Source organism: Oncorhynchus kisutch, linkage group LG30, assembly GCF_002021735.2.
Source record: "Oncorhynchus kisutch isolate 150728-3 linkage group LG30, Okis_V2, whole genome shotgun sequence".
Classification (NCBI taxonomy): Eukaryota; Metazoa; Chordata; class Actinopteri; order Salmoniformes; family Salmonidae; genus Oncorhynchus; species Oncorhynchus kisutch.
Window position 1 is genome coordinate 26,587,335 of NC_034203.2, and position 20,941 is coordinate 26,608,275.

The following is a 20,941-nucleotide window of genomic DNA, read 5'->3' on the forward strand; positions in this document are numbered from 1 at the left end:
GGGTATTGTTTGTAGATTGATGAGGAAAACAACTAATGTAATACATTTTAGAATAAGTCTGTAACTAACAAAATGTGGGAAAAGTCAAGGGGTCTGAATACTTTCCAAATGCCCTGTAAACTCAAGAACATTATATTTTAGGATTCATAATACAGTAGACTATTCAAAGTATAAACATAGAATGGTAACGCAATCTATTGATATAATGACGATTTTAGGGAGTTTCTGTTTTGATATTGAGCGCAGGTAATTGTTCCATTCCATGGCGGTGTTTGCATCCTGTGTTTGCCAGTCGAGAGGGATTCCCCATCCACTTACTGTAGGCTACTTACTGTATGTAGGTTGTTCTCTGATAAGCTTCAAAGAAATGTAGCGCATAGTGCTGCACGCATAAAGTGAATAGGCTCCTCCTAGTCAAGACACCGCCATAAAGATGTGACAATATTTAAGAATAGGTCATCCCATGCTCTCTCTTGAGAACAGTGTCGGTGAGATCGATTTCATTACTTTTCAGAGACGCTCACATGGTTAGAGGTAAGGAGTTTATTCTCATTCCTAGTGAACATACGAGAGGGTAAACGTCCTGAAATTAACGCAGTGATGTTGATGCAGTTAACACTATGCTATTACGTTATTTATTTTATGCATGTGTTATAACATATATTTTTTTCGGATTGCAATTATGAGCCTACAAAATATTAATTTAATTGTCTTTGAATCAAGATGACCAACAAATCCAGAAGTGTTTCATTCTTAAATTAGGCCTATTTATTGTTTGTGATTTTTGGAGGGGATTAAACATATGTAATAATCTCAATGATTATACTCTCAAATTATCAGTGATAATATATGAATGCATTACATTTTATAAAAACATGATTTACCTAATAACATTAACCACCATCACTCAACGCCAACTGACAATGTATTTTTTTTTTGCATTGCATAACCGACTCATTGGTCCCACATAACCACTATGCCCATCCTTCTATTGCATGCGTTTTTCGAAAGAGATGAACTTCGAGGGGGACAGCGGCCTGTCAGTGATTTGTGGCAATGGGAAACTTAGACAGTGGCTGATCGATCAGATTGACAGCAGCATCTATCCCGGACTGGTTTGGGAGAATGAAGAGAAAAGCATTTTCAGGATTCCGTGGAAACATGCGGGCAAACAGGATTACAATCGTGACGAGGATGCTGCACTCTTCAAGGTGCGTTAGGACCCACACCTTCACTTTACCCGACTTCTCCTATTGTTTTTCTTCTACTTTTAAGTTACTATTTACAACTCGTGAATATTGAATATAGTGTGCAGGAACCCCATAAAGTATAGCTAACTCAATCATATTCATACTTATTTATCTCCAAACCAAGTCTAGTTGGTCTGGTGTAATTTACAGTATTTGCTACCTGTTGACTACCTGTTGATTTTTACTACAGTATAGCAAGTGATGATCTTTGTTCAAGGCAGTGGGTATTTATTCAAGGCAGAGACCATGACATGGTGATTGTGATACAGGCCCATAATGTCTTACTAATCGCCAGGTAAATTGAAATTGAATGCAGAGAGGAAGTCAAATCATTATGTTGTTGATTATTGCAGGCCTGGGCATTGTTCAAAGGGAAACATAGGGAAGGAGTGGACAAACCAGACCCCCCCACATGGAAGACCAGACTGCGATGTGCTCTGAACAAAAGCAATGACTTTGATGAGCTGGTGGAGCGAAGCCAACTGGACATATCCGATCCTTTCAAAGTCTACAGAATCATACCGGAGGGAGCTAAGAGAGGCACGTTTTGTTCATCTTATTGTAGTATTACCAAAGTGAAGTCCATGTCATGAATGCCTACTGTTCTGACTGTACTGTACTGTACCATAGTGAAGTGATATAGGCTACTGGCAGTTGATAGAGATTTCATGTGTCAAAGGTAATAATGCACTAGGGTTCAAGTTACACCTGCGTTGCTGTAACTTGTGCTTCTGAGAAGTGCTGTAGTCTACCCCTCCCTAGAACACCCCCCCCCCCCCCCCCCCTGCTTACATAGAGGGTGAGCCCAAACTCATGCTGTCTGACTCTGAACCTAGCCGAGCAGACATACACACACAGCCGGCAATGTATCATTTAGCCTCCATCGTCTGATGAGGCAGGAAGCAGAGAGGAAGCCAATGTGTGTACCAAAAAGGCCTTGACACTTTTTTTAGAAGGCTTCAGTTACCCAGTGCAGAATGCACAGCATACATACTTAACCTCCAGGCTTGCATAACAAAGGCTGAATGCTCCACCATCAGAAGAATCCTTTGTCACTCTCACATGGCAGTCTCAGTTAGGATTGACTCTTCGAGGCCAAACCTGCAACCTAGGGGTTGAGACACTTTACACATGTTGTTATCGCGTGGCTCTATGGTTTCTGTATTCAACTGTTTGAAGAGGCTGAATGGCCTTGAACTCTGTTGAAAAGGCTCTAATTGTAAGGATGACAGTTGACAAATGAATACAATTTAATTTGATTTGACTTCTTATTGAGGACATACATATTTCTGGAGGGACCACCACATAATGTTGCATTAGACCATAGAGAGTTCTATGATGTGATGTCTAATGTTACGTTTCTGTAATGTAGGGATCAAGATGCCAGAGACAACGTCCCACATGAGCTCAGTCAACAGCTACCCTATGCACTCTCTATACCCATCTCTACAGAGCCAGGTAAGGTCATGTGTTTACCCCTGCAACAGGTACAGTTGAAGTCGGAAGTTTACATACATCTTAGCCAAATACATTTAAACTCAGTTTTTCCTGACATTTAATCCAAGTTAAATAATTCCCTGTCTTAGGTCAGTTAGGATCACCACTTTATTTTAAGAATGTGAAATGTCAGAATAATAGTAAAGATAATGATTTATTTCAGCTTTTATTTATTTCATCACATTTCCAGTGGGTCAGAAGTTTACATACACTCAATTAGTATTTGGTAGCAGTGCCTTTACATTGTTTAACTTGGGTCAAACGTTTTGGGTAGCCTTCCACAAGCTCCCTACAATAAGTTGGGTGAATTTTGGCCCATTCCTCCTGACAGAGCTGGTGTAACTGAGTCAGGTTTGTAGGACTCCTTGCTCGCACACACTTTTTCAATTCTGCCCACAAATGTTCTATGGGATTTAGGTCAGGGCTTTGTGATGGCCACTCCAATACCTTGACTTTGTTGTCCTTAAGCCATTTTGCCACTTTGGAAGTATGCTTGGGGTCATTGTCCATTTGGAAGACCCATTAGCGACCAAGCTTTAACTGACTGATGTCTTGAGATGTTGCTTCAATATCGCCACATCATTTTCCTACCTCATGATGCCGTCTATTTTGTGAAGTGCACCAAGCCCTCCTGCAGCAATGCGCCTCCACAACATTATGCTGCCACTCCGTGCTTCACGGTTGGGATGGTGTTTTTCGGCTTGCAAGCCTCCCCCTTTTTCCTCCAAACATAACGATGGTCATGATGGCCAAACAGTTCTATTTTTTTTTCATCAGACCCGATGACATTTCTCCAAAGAGTACAATCTTTGTCTCCATGTGCAGTTGAAAACCGTAGTCTGGCTTTTTTATGGCGGTTTTGGAGCAGTGGCTTCTTCCTTGCTGAGAGGTCTTTCAGGATATGTCGATATAGGACTCGTTTTACTGTGGATATAGATACTGTTGTACCTGTTACCTCCAGCATCTTCACAAGGTCCAAAGTACGTTCATCTCTAGGAGACAGAACGCGTCTCCTTCCTGAGCGGTATGACGGCTGTGTGGTCCCATGGTGTTTATACTTGTGTACTATTGTTTGTACAGATGAACGTGGTACCTTCAGGCATTTGGAAATTGCTCCCAAGGATGAACCAGACTTGTGGAGGTCTACAATTTTTTTCTGAGGTCTTGGCTGATTTCTTTTGATTTTCCCATGATGTCAAGCACAGAGACACTGAGTTTGAAGGTAGGCATTGAAATACATCCACAGTTACACCTCCAATTGACTCAAATTATGTCAATTAGCCTATCGGAAGCTTCTAAAGCCACGACGTCATTTTCTGGAATTTTCCAAGCTGTTTAAAGGTACAGTCAACTTAGTGTTTGTAAACTTCTGACCCACTGGAATTGTGATACAGTGAATTATAAGTGAAATAATCTTTCTTTAAACAATTGATGGAAAAATTACTTGTGTCATGCACAAAGTAGATGTCCTAACCGACTTGCCAAAACTACAGTTTGTTAACAAGAAATTTGTGGAGTGGTTGAAAAACGAGTTTTAATGACTCCAATCTAAGTGTATGTAAACTTCTGACTTCAATTGTACCTTCAAAGATCTTCACAGCTCTTTCCCTGCTGGGTGTGGATCAGGAACCCACCACTACCTGACTAACAGCTGTCTCCTCTCCCCCTGGCCTGTCCCCAGGTGTCTGGCGGATTCATGATTCCTCAGGAGAGGAAGGAGTGGAGGGATTATAGCCACACACTGGACCAGCCTCAGCTTCACCAGCCACCCCACAATGAGCTGCAGTACAGCCAGTGCCACTACCCACAGCCACTCAGCCGACCCTGGCACACCGGGCCACACACAGATAACGGTGAGACATGGCATCACCATGGGGAAGACACTGATTATAGGAATTAAAATATCATGGAGAGATAAGACTCCACAGTATATGTCCTTCAGTGCAAGTACAGAGGAGCCAGGTAGAGATGAAGCCATGTGAACACCATACTTCACTAGTTCTCATGTTAACTTGGTTTCAGATAATGGAAGGCTATAGTATAGGTCAGTGGTCTGTATGACAAATTTGACATATGTTAATCTGAGTGACGCACACTCACACAAGTTGTTAAAACAGCTACAGTTTGACAGTGAATGCTTTGGTGACCCCCAGTTCTCCAAAATAGTGAGGTCGTCATTTAACTGTCTTTAGTCAGGTTCCTCCTGATAGGAAATTATTTAGACAAGGTCTAGTAATTCATCCTCCATGATATGTACACTGAAAAAACCCATTCATTGGTTAACAACAGTATTTATTTATCTTCTCCCCTCAGGTTATCAGTTTACTGGCTCCTTCTGTTCCTACTCTTCCTCAGAGTCTCACCCCACAGCATTTAAAATGGACCACAACATGTCTACCCTTTCTGGTACATGCTATTCTATACTTCTAGATTACTAATTTACTACTGCTGTTACTGCTGCTACTACTCCCACTTTTGCTACGACTGCTCCTACTACTGCTGCTACTACTTGTACTACTACTACTGCTAACTATATTACTAATACTACTGCTGCTACTACTTCTACTACTGCTACTACTGCTACTACTACCATTTCTAGCTAGTCTTTTCATTTCCTTCAAGATATCATGGAATTATTCCCGCACACCTTTTTCAGTTAATTTGCACATGGCATGTGTGTATTGTATTGTAATTCCACACCACTGACCAGTGATAATGACAGATAGACACAAAGACAAGATTAGTACGATGTAGTGGAGCGTACTGAATTATTATCTCGTGTTGCCAACCACCAGAAACTAAAAGCTGTTTCTATAGGACAATTACTTCCCTAATCTGGCTTTTAATACGGTCAGGTATTTGTCAGTGTTGGAACTGGAAACAGTGCTCATATTAATGATATTCTATTCATATACAGTTGAAGTTGGAAGTTTACATACACCTTAGACAAATACATTTAAACTCAGTTTTTCACAATTCCTGACATTTAATGCTAGTAAAAATGCCCTGTTTTAGGTCCGTTAGGATCACCACTTTATTTTAAGAATGTGAAATGTCAGAATAATAGTAGAGACAATTATTTATTTCAGCTTTTATTTATTTCATCACATTCCCAGGGGGTCAGAAGTTTACATACACTCAATTAGTATTTGGTAGCATCGCCTTTAAATTGTCTAATATGGGTCAAACGTTTCAGGTAGCCTTCCACAAGCTTCCCACAATAAATTGGGTGAATTTTGGCCCATTCCTCCTGACAGAGCTGGTGTAACTGAGTCAGGTTTGTAGGACTCCTTGCTCACACATGCTTTTTCAGTTCTGCTCACACATTTTCTATAGAATTGAGGTCAGGGCATTGTGGTGGCCACTCCAATACCTAGACTTTGTTGTCCTTAAGCCATTTTGCCACAACTTTGGAAGTATGCATTGTCCATTTGGAAGACACATTTGCGACCACGCTTTAACTTCCTGACTGGTGTCTTGAGATGTTGCTTCCATATCGCCACATAATTTTCCTCCCTCATGATGCCATCTATTTTGTGAAGTGCGCCAGTCCCTCCCGCAGCAATGCACTCCCACAACATGATGCTGCCACCCCCATGCTTCACAGTCGGGATGGTGTTCTTTGGCTTGCAAGCCACCCCCTTTTTCCTCCAAACATAACGATGGTCATTATGGCCAAACAGTTCTACTTTTGTTTCATCAGACCAGAGGACATTTCTCCAAAAAGTACGATCTTTGTCCCCATGTGCAGTTGAAAACCGTAGTCTGGCTTTTTTTATGGTGGTTTTGGAGCAGTGGCTTCTTCCTTGCTGTGAGGCCTTTCAGGTTATGTTGATATAGGACTCGTTTTACTGTGGATATAGATACTTTTGTACCTGTTTCCTCCAGCATCTTTACAAGGTCCTTTGCTGTTGTTCTGGGATTGATTTGCACTTTTGCACCAAAGTACGTCCATCTCTAGGAGGCAGAACTTGTCTCCTTCCTGAGCGGTATGACAGCTGCGTGGTCCCATGGTGTTTATACTTGCGTACCATTGTTTGTGCAGATGAACGTGGTACCTTCAGGCGTTTGGAAATTCCTCCCAAGGATGAACCAGACTTGTGGAGGTCTACAATTGTCTTTCTGAGGTCTTGGGTGATTACTTTTGATTTTCCCCTGATGTCAAGCAACGAGACACTGAGTTTGAAGGTAGGCCTTGAAATACATCCACAGTTACACCTCCAATTGACTCAAATTATGTCAATTAGCCTATCAGAAGCTTCTAAAGCCATGATGACATTTTCTGGAATTTCCCAAGCTGTTTAAAGGCACAGTCAACATAGTGTATGTAAACTTCTGACCCACTGGAATTGTGATACAGTGAATTATAAGTGAAATAATCGGTCTGTAAACAATTGTTGGAAAAATTACTTGTGTCATAAACAAAGTAGATGTCCTAACCGTCTTGCCAAAACTACAGTTTGCTAACAAGAAATGTGTGGATTGGTTAAAAAACTAGATTTAATGACTCCAATTTAAGTGTATGTAAACTTCTGACTTCAACTGTATGTTGTTGATATTTTAGATGGGTGACTGCAGGGACCACTACAGTTACAGTAACATACGCAGTATTATATCAAATTAATTGACTGTTTATCAGTGTTGAAAATACAGAAGTGGCTCCTTTTGCATTGTCTGTAAATGGAACAGTATTTAATGTTTAGCTCGGCTGATTAAGAAAGTTGTAAAGTTCAGCAGTTTGCTAACGTCCTTCATTCACTTTCTTTCTATATACACTGTTTGCAAGATAGAGTATATTTACTAAAAGAAGAAACTGACTTTTGGCCATTGAAAGGGATTTCAACTCCCCAGGCACATCTTCATATCAGAAACGGATTCAGATGTTTATTACGACTTCACACATGGAAAGAATGCATTTGTTTTCAGACAGCTGTCAATCTTCTTTCATTTGGAGTACTTTTACTTACTGGTTCATTCTCTAACATCTTCCCCCCTCTTTCCTCCAGACTTCCGACTGCACGTATCCCTGTTCTACCGTGAGTCTCTGGTCAAGAAGGTAACCACCTCTAGTCCTGAAGGCTGCCGGATCACCTCTTCTTCCTCCTCATCTTCCTCTCCGTCCTCCCTCTGCCACGAGGACAGGCTGTACAGTGGTGCAGAGACGGTGCAGTTCCCCTCCCCTTACCCCCAGTCTCAGAGGAGAGGGGCAGAGAAGCTACCCAACGTCCTGGAGAGGGGCGTGCTCCTGTGGATGACGTTAGATGGGCTCTATGCCAAGCGGCTGTGCCAGAGCCGAGTGTACTGGGAAGGCCCGCTGGCACCCTACACGGACAAACCCAATAAATTGGAGAAAGAACAGACCTGCAAGCTGTTTGACACCCAGCAGTTCCTCACTGGTGAGAAACAGTATTTTGATTGTGAGCTGATTATGATGATGATGATGGTGCTGAACGTTGATGATGGTGGTGAGGATACCTACTGTAGAATGTGAAGTCCCTCTCCATGCTGTGGTATCAGTGGGTATGCGACCTGTCACGTTCTCAGCGGCGGCCTGTCAGTGGAGTCTCCATGAAACAGCCCCCGCCCACCTCCTGTGGTCTAGCTGCAGTTTACATGTGAACCACTCATTTTTCACACCAACGACTTCCTTGCAAATGACTGGAAAAAGCTTTCTCTGACTCCTTTCTCATTCTGTGAACCTTTTATTTTTAGCATTTTCTATGCAGTGATACTGAATCACAATAACCATCTCTTTCAAGCTGAACGTCCTTCCTTCATGAGCAAAGTAGATGTTTTCAGCTGTTAGGGGGCGAATTGGTGAATTGTGGGTGAAATAAGGTGATAAAATCATTGTACACTCCCTCCATCCTGCCTTCCAGAGCTGCAGGGGTATGCCCACCATGGCCGTCCCATGCCCAGGCACCAGGTGGTGCTGTGTTTTGGAGACGAGTACCCGGACCCCCAGCGCCAGGCCAAGATGATCACAGCACAGGTACAGTACATTACAGACTCTCGCTATCTTATTATGGTTGGAATCAAAAGTGCATTAAAATAACAGTCCAACATGATAAAAGCTGGAATAAAAAGAAAACAAAATATAGCCTTGTTACTCATGATGATAAACAAAGGACTCTATCAACACGTCCAAATCGATTCTTCCCCCACTCTCTTGGCTCTAACCCATCGATGTTTGCAAATCTGTAGGATCTGGATAGGTATTTTTATTTTTTTATTTTACCTTTATTTAACCAGGTAGGCAAGTTGAGAACAAGTTCTCATTTACAATTGCGACCTGGCCAAGATAAAGCAAAGCAGTTCGACAGATAAAACGACACAGAGTTACACATGGAGTAAAAACAAACATACAGTCAATAATGCAGTATAAACAAGTCTATATACAATGTGAGCAAATGAGGTGAGAAGGGAGGTAAAGGCAAAAAAGGCCATGATGGCAAAGTAAGTACAATATAGCAAGTAAAATACTGGAATGGTAGTTTTGCAATGGAAGAATGTGCAAAGTAGAAATAAAAAATAATGGGGTGCAAAGCAGCAAAATAAATAAATAAATAAAAATTAAATACAGTTGGGAAAGAGGTAGTTGTTTGGGCTAAATTATAGGTGGGCTATGTACAGGTGCAGTAATCTGTGAGCTGCTCTGACAGTTGGTGCTTAAAGCTAGTGAGGGAGATAAGTGTTTCCAGTTTCAGAGATTTTTGTAGTTCGTTCCAGTCATTGGCAGCAGAGAACTGGAAGGAGAGGCGGCCAAAGAAAGAATTGGTTTTGGGGGTGACTAGAGAGATATACCTGCTGGAGCGTGTGCTACAGGTGGGAGATGCTATGGTGACCAGCGAGCTGAGATAAGGGGGGACTTTATAAGAAGTGCAGTGCGTATTGCTTATACCTTACACATTTTCAGAAACTGAAAGTTAGGCCCAAGGGGGAGGGGAAGGGAGATATTTGGTATTTGCTATTCTTGGTTACCCAGAAATAAATTCTTGCGAAATTTGGTCAGCTTCCTTATTTACTTCTGGGTCAATACGTGTTAACAATTGAGAGTTCCATTGTACCAGGGAGAAAGCAATGTCTCCATCCTCGTAAAGGAAAGTCTCCTCCCTCCAATGATTAACTACTGCGCACACAGGTTTGAAATCACCCCCCCCCCCCTCCCATGTATATATTGAAGCACCGCCTTCGCCCAATTGTGATTTTTTTTCAAATAGAGACGAAAACCCCAAAACAGAAACTACTGTTACTAGTTATCCCAGCCATTCGATTACAGCCCTGACAGATTCTCTCGGTTTACACACAGAATCTGCCCAAGAGAGATTAGGTAAATGGGAGCAATCTTCATTCATTTTTCATCATTCATGGTGTGACCCCTGCATGTGTTGCAGGTGGAGCCCATGTTTGCCAGGGGCATGATATACTTCAGCCAGCAGAGCAGCAGTCACTGCCTGAGGGACTATGAGCTACAGGGACACACAGAGATCTCCCTTCCGGCTCCAGGAGTCTACCAAAGGACCCTTCAACAGAGCTCCCCTCTAGCTCCCGGAGACTACCAGAGGACCCTGCAACAGAGCTCCCCTCTAGCTCAAGGAGACTTCCAGAGGACCCTGCAACACACAAACAGGCCCCAGGAGCCATGGACATGAATGTAGATTGACCAATGAGCTTTACATCGCTTCTCCTGAATAGTGTACAGTATACTGAGTTCTTGGACTAAAATACCTTACTGTAATTTCAATGTAAGACTGGACTGTGCCTCCATCGTCAGTGTCAGCAGTTTGAGCCAATGATCAATGTTAAAAATGGGGGCGCTTAAAGAATCTACCCTAGTTTGTACAGCCTTACAATTATTTTTGTAATCAACCATTTTCTTTTGTTGTTCTATTAAATGATATGAAAAAGTGAATACCTATCACAAGAGGTGGCGTGTAGGCCTATCACATGAGGTGATGTGTGTTACTCGTATTCCTGTGACATCTGTGGGTGCTGATGGGAAAGCTCCTGACCTGTGATAGTGGTGTGGGAGGGAGAACCCCACTACTTAGCCTCTCTCGTTCTCCTCTCTCTCATTTTCTTTCAACGAGAGGGGGATGCATGTGTATTTGTGTGCATGTGACATGGTGACAGTGTATAGGATGTGGTTTGGGGTAGAGGGTTTAGGGTTTAGGGTGGGTGATGGGGGACCAATGTGAAGCAGAGAGGGACTGTCAGAAGCAGGAAGCACAAGTCACAGGTGCACAGGAAGAAGAGTAGCCCTTATGAGAAATTAAGACTTGAGAAGGAAGAAGAAGCCAAATGTATATGAATGAAGAATACAAATGGATCATTGATATATTGAAGTGTCTCACACAGAGAGAATTTATGTGTAGTGTATTTTCACCCATTTATCAAACAATCTATGAAAGGGGTTCACTCTGAGCGCTCAGGACCTCAGACTGGGACGAAGGTTCACCTTCCAACAGGACAACAACCCTAAGCACACAGCCAAGACAATGCAGGAGGGGCTTCGGGACAAGTCTCTGAATGTCCTTGAGTGGGCCAGCCAGACCCCGGAATTGAACCCTATCCAACATCTCTTTTTTTGCTTGTCATTATGGGGTATTTATTGTGTGTAGATTGATGAGGGGAAAAAACAATTATATTAATTTTATACTAAGGCTATGACGTAACAAAAAGTGGAAAAAGTCAAGGGGTATGAATACTTTCTGAATGCACTGTACATGTACCAGTAATATACAACTCCAATTCGAGAGAAATTGTTGTTATCAGTTGTCTAGTGGTGGAGGGGAGGAAGCTGTTATAACAAATTGTTTCCCCTTGGCAGCTGGATGTGATGGAGGACACTGGTGTAGCACACACCACATGGGGCCCACAAGCTTTGCCCCCCAAAACACTTTGAACATTATACATTTCCACGTCAGCTCTATGCCTGGAAATGCCCTTGTCCGGAGCAAAGGATCCCAATATTAAACTCTCCAAAAAAGTGTTTAAAATTCCAAAAACTGTCAATATTAACTGAAAATGATCTTATGTAGTGTCTTGCAATAGCCCTTTCTGACTCTTAAAGAATATTTCTCTCAGAACTGTGATTCCTAAACGATGTGTCTGGAGATTTGATACATTTGGACTCGTTATTCATTTCATCATTACATGTATAGTGCAACAAGACCACTCATGGTCTGTAAAGCTCCTTACTTTTGATAGATTTAAACCAACAATATTGGAATCACCATGGTCACAGCCTTAAACTGTCAACTCCATCTGCCTGGTAGAATATGAATTGTAGTTTAAATATGTCGTGAGTGAGGCAGGCAAAAACGGGAGGAGAGAAGGACGGGAAAAACAACACCTCACAGTGATGGGGTACAAGGAACTGAACTAGATAGTGTGGGATGATGACATGCAGGTGTGTGAACAGGTGATTAGAATACCAGTGATTGGGATCTGGAGAGTGAACTGGAAAGTGGTCTGCATTTCTGGGATCAAAGTGTTTGGGAATGTGAGTTGGACGCAGACGTTACAGTGTGGAACTTCTTCCGTCCCTTTTCTCTGTCTTAGCTAGCCACTGACTACACTTTAGCTGGCTAGTTAGCAGAGCAGTAGATATATTTTAGTATTACTTAGCCTAGATCATTATTTGTACAGTATGTCAACTTTGGTGTCTATTTCAGACCTTATGAAGGATTTTTGAAGGATGAGCATAAGAGCATTAAAAGGGGAGAAGACTATAAGTCTGGCCATGTGGAGAAGTGCAGCTATAGTGAGGGGCAACTTACCGGTTTGGAGAGGGCAAGCATGAGGGTTAAAGTTATCCTGTGTCAGTGAGTGTAGGCATGAGGGATAAAGTTTATCCTGTGTCAGTGAGTTTAGGCATGAGGGATAAAGTTTATCCTGTGTCAGTGAGTTTAGGCATGAGGGATAAAGTTTATCCTGTGTCAGTGAGTTTAGGCATGAGGGATAAAGTTTATCCTGTGTCAGTGAGTTTAGGCATGAGGGATAAAGTTTATCCTGTGTCAGTGAGTTTAGGCATGAGGGATAAAGTTTATCCTGTGTCAGTGAGTGTAGGCATGAGGGATAAAGTATATCCTGTGTCAGTGAGTCTAGCTCTATTAAGTTTAAGTTTGAGCATCTTAGCAATACAATGTGTTCTATGCTGCTGACAACATTCTACAAGGATATAGCCACTTATTCAATTATATAATCATAAACCAGATCACCAAGGATACCAGACAGATGAGTGATAACTCAGTTCTAGGATGTTGTCATTGATCAGATTGAACCTAAAAATCTATTGACATTCAGAATAGATTTTATTTAGACATCCAGTCTGTATTGTCGTTTCATGATCAGAGACAAATCATCAAAGACACAGTATTTATTTATTCTGAGTGGTTGATTTATAGGATCCTTCCCACTATACGATTGACATGTCAAGTAATAAAATCCCAAGTTATTAATTAAACGTTTATGGAAAAACTGCACTTGTCCTCGTGAAAATGACAGTTTATTAAATATTCTACAGCTGTAATGTCATCAATCAAATACATTTTATTTATATAGCACATCCTTCCTCTTGGCAGGTCTCTATAGGTGACCAGGGTATTCTCTCTACCACATACGAATGAATGCCTCTGTGGAGCTCAAAAGTATAGCTATGCAGCCAAATGTGGCGGTTCACAATATCGGCCGTACGGATGTGGAACGCGAGTGGAGGAAGCCAGCCGTGTCCAACCAAGTGCAGTCAGTGTAGGACCTACAATGCATTTGGAAAGTATTCAGACCCCTTGACCTTTTAAACATTTTATGTTATGTTACAGCCTTATTCTAAAATTGATTAAATCGTTTTTTCCCCTCATCAATCTACACACAATACCCCACAATTACAAAGCAAAAGCAGGTTTTTAGAAATCTTGCATATTTTTACAAAAAAAATAAAGAATAGCATTTACGGAAGTATTCAGACCCTTCACTCAGTACTTTGTTGAAGCACCTTTGGCAGTGATTACAGCGTCGAGTCTTCTTGGGTATGATGCCACAAACTTGGCACACCTGTATTTGGGGAGTTTCTACCATTCTTCACTGCAGATTATCTCAAGTTACGTCAGGTTGAATGGGGATCAACAGCTATTTTCAGTTCTCTCCAGAGATGTTCGATAGGGTTCAAGTCTGGGCTCTGGCTGGGCCCCTCAAGGACATTCAGAGACTTGTCTCGAAGCCACTCAAGCGTTGTCTTGGCTGTGTGCTTAGGGTTGTTGTCCTGTTGGAAGGTGAACCTTCGCCTCAGTATGAGGTCCTGAGCACTCTGGAGCAGGTTTTCATCAAGGATTTCTCTGTACTTTGCTCCATTCATCTTTCACTCGATCCTGACTAGTCTCCCAGTACCTGCCGCTGAAAAACATCCCTACAGCATGATGCTGCCACCACCATAATTCACAGCAGGGATGGTGCCAGGTTTCCTCCAGACGTGACGCTTGGCATTCATGCCAACGTGTTCAATCTTGGTTTCATCAGACCAGAGAATATTGTTTGTCATGGTCTGAGAGTCCTTTAGGTGCCTTTGTGCAAACTCCAAGCGGGCTGTCATGTGCTTTTTCCTGAGGAGTGGGTTCCTTCTGGCCACTCTACCATAAAGGCCTGATCGGTGGTGTGCTGCAGAGATGGTTGTCCTTCTAGAAGGTTCTCCCATCTCCACAGAGAAACTCTGGAGCTCTGTCAAAGTGACTAGCAGGTTCTTGGTCACCTCCCTGACCAAGGCCTTTCTCCCCTGATTGTTAAGTTTGGGCGGATGGCCAGCTCTAGGAAGAGTCTTAGTGGTTCCAAACCTCTTCAATTTAAGAATGATGAAGGCCACTGTGTTCCTGGGGACGTTTGATGCTGCAGAAATGTTTTTGTACTGTGCCTTGACACAATCCTGTCTCTGAGCTCTACGGACAATTCCTTCAACCTTATGGCGTTGCTTTCGCACTGACATGCACTGTTAACTGTGGGACCTTATATAGAAAGTTGTGCCTTTCCATACCATGTACAGTCAATTGAATTTACCACAGGTGGACTCCAAGTTGTAGAAACATCTCAAGGATCTCAATTTCAAGTCTCATAGCAAAGGGTCAGAATACGTATGAGGTGTTGTGTTTAGATTGATGAGGATTTGTATTTATATCATCACCATCCCCATTTTCGAATAAGCCGGTAATGTAACAAAATGTGGAAAAACGAAGGGGTGTGAATACTTTCCCGAATGCACTGTATACCCAGCCGAAGACTACAACCCTCTGTCCAGAGAGCTCACAGAGGAGGATCTTTATTGGCTAAGGAACCGTCTCTGGGGCAGGTTCAGTGGAATGGCATAGAACAACTGACACCCACCTTGTTATCCCTGTCTGTACCAGACATTGTTAAAAAACAAGGGCACCTGGGGTATGCAGGCACCAACCGCAACTGGCACACCATGAGGAGACTGACAGCAATTATGGAGCAGTGGTTAGGGCCAAGCTCGTTACTCCGTTGCTGCTGAAAAGGGTCTTTAGATCAGTCATTAAATGGGGTGCTGTTTGTAAAGTGGGACACAGATAATGAAGAGGAGATTGCTTTGTATGTTTCATGGTGTGATGTGGGTTGGCATTCTATGTTTATATGTCTATGTTTTGTATTTCTATGTTTTGGCCGGGTATGGTTCTCAATCAGGGACAGCTGTCTTTCGTTGTCTCTGATTGAGATCCATACTTAGGTAGCCTGTTTTCCCACTGTTAGTTGTGGGTGGTTATTTTCTGTTTAGTGTTGGTTGCACCTTGCAGAACTGTTTCGGCTATTATTTTGTTATTTTGTATTCAGTGTTCAGTCAGTTAAGCTAATAAAGATGAACACGTACCCCGCTGCATTTTGGTCCAATGACTCCTCTTCTTCTTCTGACGAAAGCCGTGACACCATCACCATCCCCATCCAGGGTGATGACCTCTGACAGACTCATATTGCTCCTCCTGTCAGTACCTGTTTTTTCCAATGGTCTAAAAATATTCCACATAGTTCATACACACACAACGCTCCCAGCATAGGTTATATTACATTAAAGTTTTGCTCAAAGCAGCTAACTAAAGTAACGCACTGTAATTAGCTTTATCATGGGCACAGTGTGAATTTACATCTGTGAAGTTCAAATGATTTCTTACCCCATGTGTTTTACTTGCTGAAGGCCCCAGTCATCCCTGCCTGTATCTGACATTGTTGAAAAACAAGTGAACAATGAATAGAAATCATACACACACTAGGCTTCTAGAATAGGTTATATTGCATAGAAGTCTTCATCAAAGCAGCCAACTAAAGTAATGCACAGTGGGAATTTATATCTGTGATGTTTAGATGATGTCTTAGCCCCAGAGTGAAAGAGAGAGATCACTTCCATCAGATCTCCTTGCTGAGGGTAGTGTTGATCATGCACTGCTTCTTGTGGAGTGAGCCTGATGTTCCATATTTCACGTGTCATGTCTAAAACATTTGGAAAAGAGGTCATATAGTCAAAATTTCGATGCATCGACAAATTCAATGTTTTACACAATATTGTATCACATTTGATGAGTTACTGACCTGTCCGTCCACCGGCTCGATCTGCTGTAGTCTCTACAACTGGACGCTTGTGCTCCAATCACACTGGCACAGGATGTCCATGCACCGGATGGCCCGAGGGATGCACTCCTGTTGGGAGGGACAAAGGGACATTTGGTCAGTGGTGGGTCTTTTTCAATGCCGTATCAACATCTTTATCTGGACAGAAAATGCATTGTTTATCATAACACAAACCCACCTTGAACATTGTGACAAGTGATCCCTCAACACCCAATCCTCATGCCTCATTGTTTGTTCTTGTTTCCCAATCAACAGTCTGGATCTTCCTCTTCTGCCATGGTGGATGAGCTAGCTACTGTTTCTGATAAATATAGGGCCATTTCTCTTTCCCACTGGAAAATGGCAGATGCAGACCCGAGTTTTGTCACTGGGTTTCTGATCCACCCATCTGAAAGACAAAAATATGTATATGTTTACTAGCTAGCTAAGTTGATTACTAAAATGTTAACATCTATATTAAAAAACAATAACCCACAGACTTGACTATAGTAAAGGTAAAATTGACTGGGCTTTGGTCTATGTGCACATCTAAAATACTACTTGCCCAACGAGATGGTGTATTGCGATGAGCTATATAACTCTGCCTATGATTCTAATTCTCAAGAGGAAAGTTAAAACCGTCAGCCATGAGGTCACTAAGGAGGACTAACAGTGATAGTGGGATCGTTTGATAGGTATTGACATGCAGCGATAAGGATTTTGTGCACTGGCCAGCAGACCGCGATTTATACTAGCCCGGGTAACATTCAGGTCCTAATTCTGTGCCATGCAATGTTTGTAAAGGCAAAATTTCACTGCAGTGTCTGGCTAGTTTGCCACATTTTCTGATAGCCATTTCACTGCTGTGTCAGGCTAGTTTGACAAATTGTCCACTAGCCCAGTATGAAGAGTACTAGCCTTGGGCTAGCTTAATTTCCATTCCTGTTGACATGTTTAATTGACTTCACAGGTCATTTGATTAGTCATATATAACAGAAGAACACGTGGAACAAAACCATGTGTTTTGTATGGGAAAACATTGTGGCCACCTGTCCTTTGTGAGCTAGCTATTCGGCTAGTTAATGTTAGCTTACCATTCGCATAGTCACAGCTTTCCACATGGTGACATGCTAGCTAATGTTAGCCCTCCAGGGTAGGGATATTTAGCTAACGGAAGGTAGTTATGTTAGCTCATCGTTCATGTTGTCAGACCTTTCCCCAGACCCCACAAAAAAATTAAATAGCTATTACAATTCCCCCCCCAAAATTTTTTTTATGTTAGTGTCTCCTATGCCCTTATATTAGTTATATTCAAGAATGATTTATTTTTTATTGAGATTTATACGTTTTATTGAGATTCGTACCCTAGTAAAATGTAATTCAGTACAACACTGTTTAAAAATATATATTTTATGCCCTTTTTCATAATCACACGGTTATATATCCATGCTTAGACTGGTAGAAATATAACTACCCAGAAAAAATGACAATTTTATTTTGAATACTACATATTTGATGTGTCACAGGTACAACTCAAAATTTGTTGAAGGTTTTTTACAAAATCATCCTGCCTTACACTGAAAAAAAAGCACATATCTATGAAAATATCTTTCACCTTATCTTTTGAGATTTGTTTTTGTCTTTCTGAGTAAACAATGTGAAGTTATTGTATTTTATTATAAAATACAGGTGTCATACTGTATGACAATATTTTGTTACCCTGTATGACACATATCACTACGGCCCACAAATATTGATTTAATGTGATTCCTTCAGCAAAAACAACAATGATCCGTTGAACTATTAATAGTAGCAGCAACAGTATTTTTCTTTGAGCTATTTTTTTGTTATAAAACGGTGCAAAAACAGGATAAGATGTTCAAAATGTGCAGGCTAGCTGAACTTTGATCTCTTCCATACAAGAGAGAGAGAAATGACCCATACGCCACACACATAAAAACATGGGTTTTACTATGCAACATAGTTTAACTGACACATGAGGTACAATTTAATTCACATAGGATTAAATCAGCATTGAACATTTCAAACAAAGCATTCATTTAAAAACATTCCATAAACATTGTGCAAAAAACTGTAGTTTTGCTTAAAATCATCACGAAACAGTGGATATCTTTCCGGTGATTCTCTGATCCGCCTCTACGCAGATGACACCATTCGGTATACTTATGACTGTCACGACTTCCGCCGGATTTGGTCCCTCTCCTTGTTCGAGCAGCATTCGGCGGTCAACGTCACCGACCTTCTAGCCATCGCCGATCTACTTTTCATTTTCCATTTGTTTTGTCTTTGTTTTCTACACACCTGGTTTCAATTCCCCCATTTCATTATTTAACCCTCTGGTTTCCCCCATGTTTGTGCGTGTTTGTTTTCAGGCTGTTACTGACGGCTGGTATTTTGTTGCCGGGTATTGTTATTACGCCCGTTTATTTCATGGTACCGGTATTGTTCAGTGCCATAGAGCACTCCTTCCGTGGCCTCTAACTGCTCTTAAATGCAAGTAAAACTAAATGCATGCTCTTCAACTGATCGCTGCCCACACCCACCGCCCGTCAAGCATCACTACTCTGGACGGTTCTGACTTAGAATATGTGGACAAGTACAAATACCTAGGTGTCTGAATAGACTGTAAATTCTCCTTCCAGACTCACATTAATAATCTCCAATCCAAAATTAAATCTATAGTCGGCTTCGCAAGTAAGCCTCCTTCACTCATGCTGCCACACATACCCTCGTAAAACTGACCATCCTACCGATCCTTGACTTCAGCAATGTTATTTACAAAATAGCCTCCAACACTCTGCTCAGCAAATTGGATGTAGTCTATCACAGTGCCATCCATTTTGTCACCAAAGCCCAATATACTGCCCACCACTGCGACCTGTATGCTGTCGTTGGCTGGCCCTCGCTTCATATTCGTCGCCAAACCCACCGTCTCCAGGTCATCTATAAGTCTTTGCTTGGTAAAGCCCCGCCTTACCTCAGCTCACTGGTCACCATAGCAACACCTACCCGTAAAAAAAGCGACTGTCATTCAGTATAAGGGGTGACATTGTGGTATAACACGAAACGTTTGTTGTGCTGAAGGACAAAAGCGTAATACTGAAGGACGGATTTCATACATAAACATATATAACAGGCCATTCCTTGGCCACCTATATAAAGTAATGACCTTGACCTATAAAGATTATCCTTACTTTTCATATTTAATATAGCTTTTCATAAAATAATAACATTAAAAGTATGTTACTAGAGAGTGAAAAGGTGAAATCATCAAATATTTCAGAGAGATTTACTCACCTCATCACATTGATAGAGGGTCTTCCTTCTGATGTCACACACTGTCCCATGATTACCATCATGTGATATGCTTTAAAATGTTTTTTTTATCTTTGTTATACTGAATGACATTGATGAAGCGCAAAAGTCCGGACAAAAGTTTAAAATAATTTTTAGATACAGTATGTGATACAATTATTCTATATATTGTTTCAAACACTAACACAATTATTGGTTTTCATTTATATTTTTAGGAGGAATTTCTAAATTTTTAAAACTTTTTTTGTTACAATTTTAACCCAGACAATTACACTGGAGGATATTTTGACACTTTAGAGCTCAATAACTCCCTTAATGTCACGCCTGCTCCCGCTCTTCCCCCCTGACACTCGAGGGCGCCAGGCTGTACTGCATTACGTACTCCTGCCACCATCATTTACGCACACCTGCCTTCCCTCGTCACACGCTTCAGCAAAATTGGACTCAACTGGACTCACTCAAACACCTGTTTATTACCGCTACTGTCTTTTTACTGTTGTTTTTATTTTTTACTTACCTATTGTTCACCTAATACCTTTTGTGCACTATTGGTTAGAGCCTGTAAGTAAGCATTTCACTGTAAGTATTGTACTGTTGTGTTCGGCGTACGTGACAAATACACTTTGATTTGATCTCCTATATTTGTCAGTTCCCCAGCTCTGTTCCCCGCTGCTGCATTGTTTGTCATATGTCCGTGTTACCCGTGTGTCACGAATATTACCGAAGGTGACTCCCCTTCTTGTTCGGGTGGCGCTCGGCGGTCGTCGTCGCCGGTCTACTAGCTATCACCGATCCGTTGTTCTGTGTTCCTTTGGTTTTGTCTGATTGGTATCACCTGTTTCTTGTTTGGTTGTTAGGATGGGGTTATATAAGTTTGTTCAGCCCGCTTCTGTTTCGTGCGGGCTTGTTTCGTCTGTTCTGTTGTTGTTCATGTTCTTTTTCCTGGACATTAAAGCGTGTTTTTCCCACATCTTTTGCTCTCTGCGCCTGACTCCACACCTCTTCACTCATTTACCGTAACAGAAGCCCGCACCACGATATGGAGTCAGCAGGAGCAGCGACCACTTCTCTTCCCACGATGGAGGAGAGAGTCCTTCATCACACGTCCATCCTCCATCGCCTAGGATCAGCGATGGATCAAATGATGGAGAGGATGGAGCGTTGGGAGAGGAATGGTCTCCCTACTACCCCACCGACCCTCCCACCAACAACTCTGCCATCCTCCCCATCTGGATCCGGTTCCAGCGCTCTGC

General features: G+C 41.9%; 1 protein-coding gene and 1 long non-coding RNA gene across 3 annotated transcripts; one reads left to right on the plus strand and one right to left on the minus strand.

Annotated features, from left to right (window-relative positions):
• The first annotated feature begins 403 nt into the window (after positions 1-403).
• Positions 404-11,842, plus strand: irf4a (interferon regulatory factor 4a). Of its 2 annotated transcripts, XM_020475261.2 has the most exons (9): positions 404-534; positions 1,012-1,211; positions 1,604-1,790; positions 2,623-2,708; positions 4,429-4,600; positions 5,061-5,153; positions 7,754-8,143; positions 8,627-8,739; positions 10,142-11,842. In XM_020475261.2, the coding sequence occupies exons 1-9, from the start codon at positions 525-527 to the stop codon at positions 10,397-10,399; spliced, it is 1,509 nt and encodes a 502-aa protein (XP_020330850.1). In that variant the 5' UTR covers positions 404-524; the 3' UTR covers positions 10,400-11,842. The 2 variants fall into 2 exon arrangements, with proteins under 2 accessions (XP_020330850.1, XP_020330851.1); XM_020475262.2 differs by lacking the exon at positions 5,061-5,153.
• Positions 11,843-15,624: 3,782 nt separating this feature from the next.
• On the minus strand, positions 15,625-16,757 carry LOC116358641 (uncharacterized). Its single transcript, XR_004206413.1, has 4 exons — positions 16,552-16,757; positions 16,335-16,442; positions 15,920-16,235; positions 15,625-15,757 (listed from the first exon to the last, which is right to left on the minus strand). It is a non-coding gene; the product is annotated as an uncharacterized LOC116358641 (long non-coding RNA).
• Between the last annotated feature and the right edge of the window lie 4,184 nt (positions 16,758-20,941).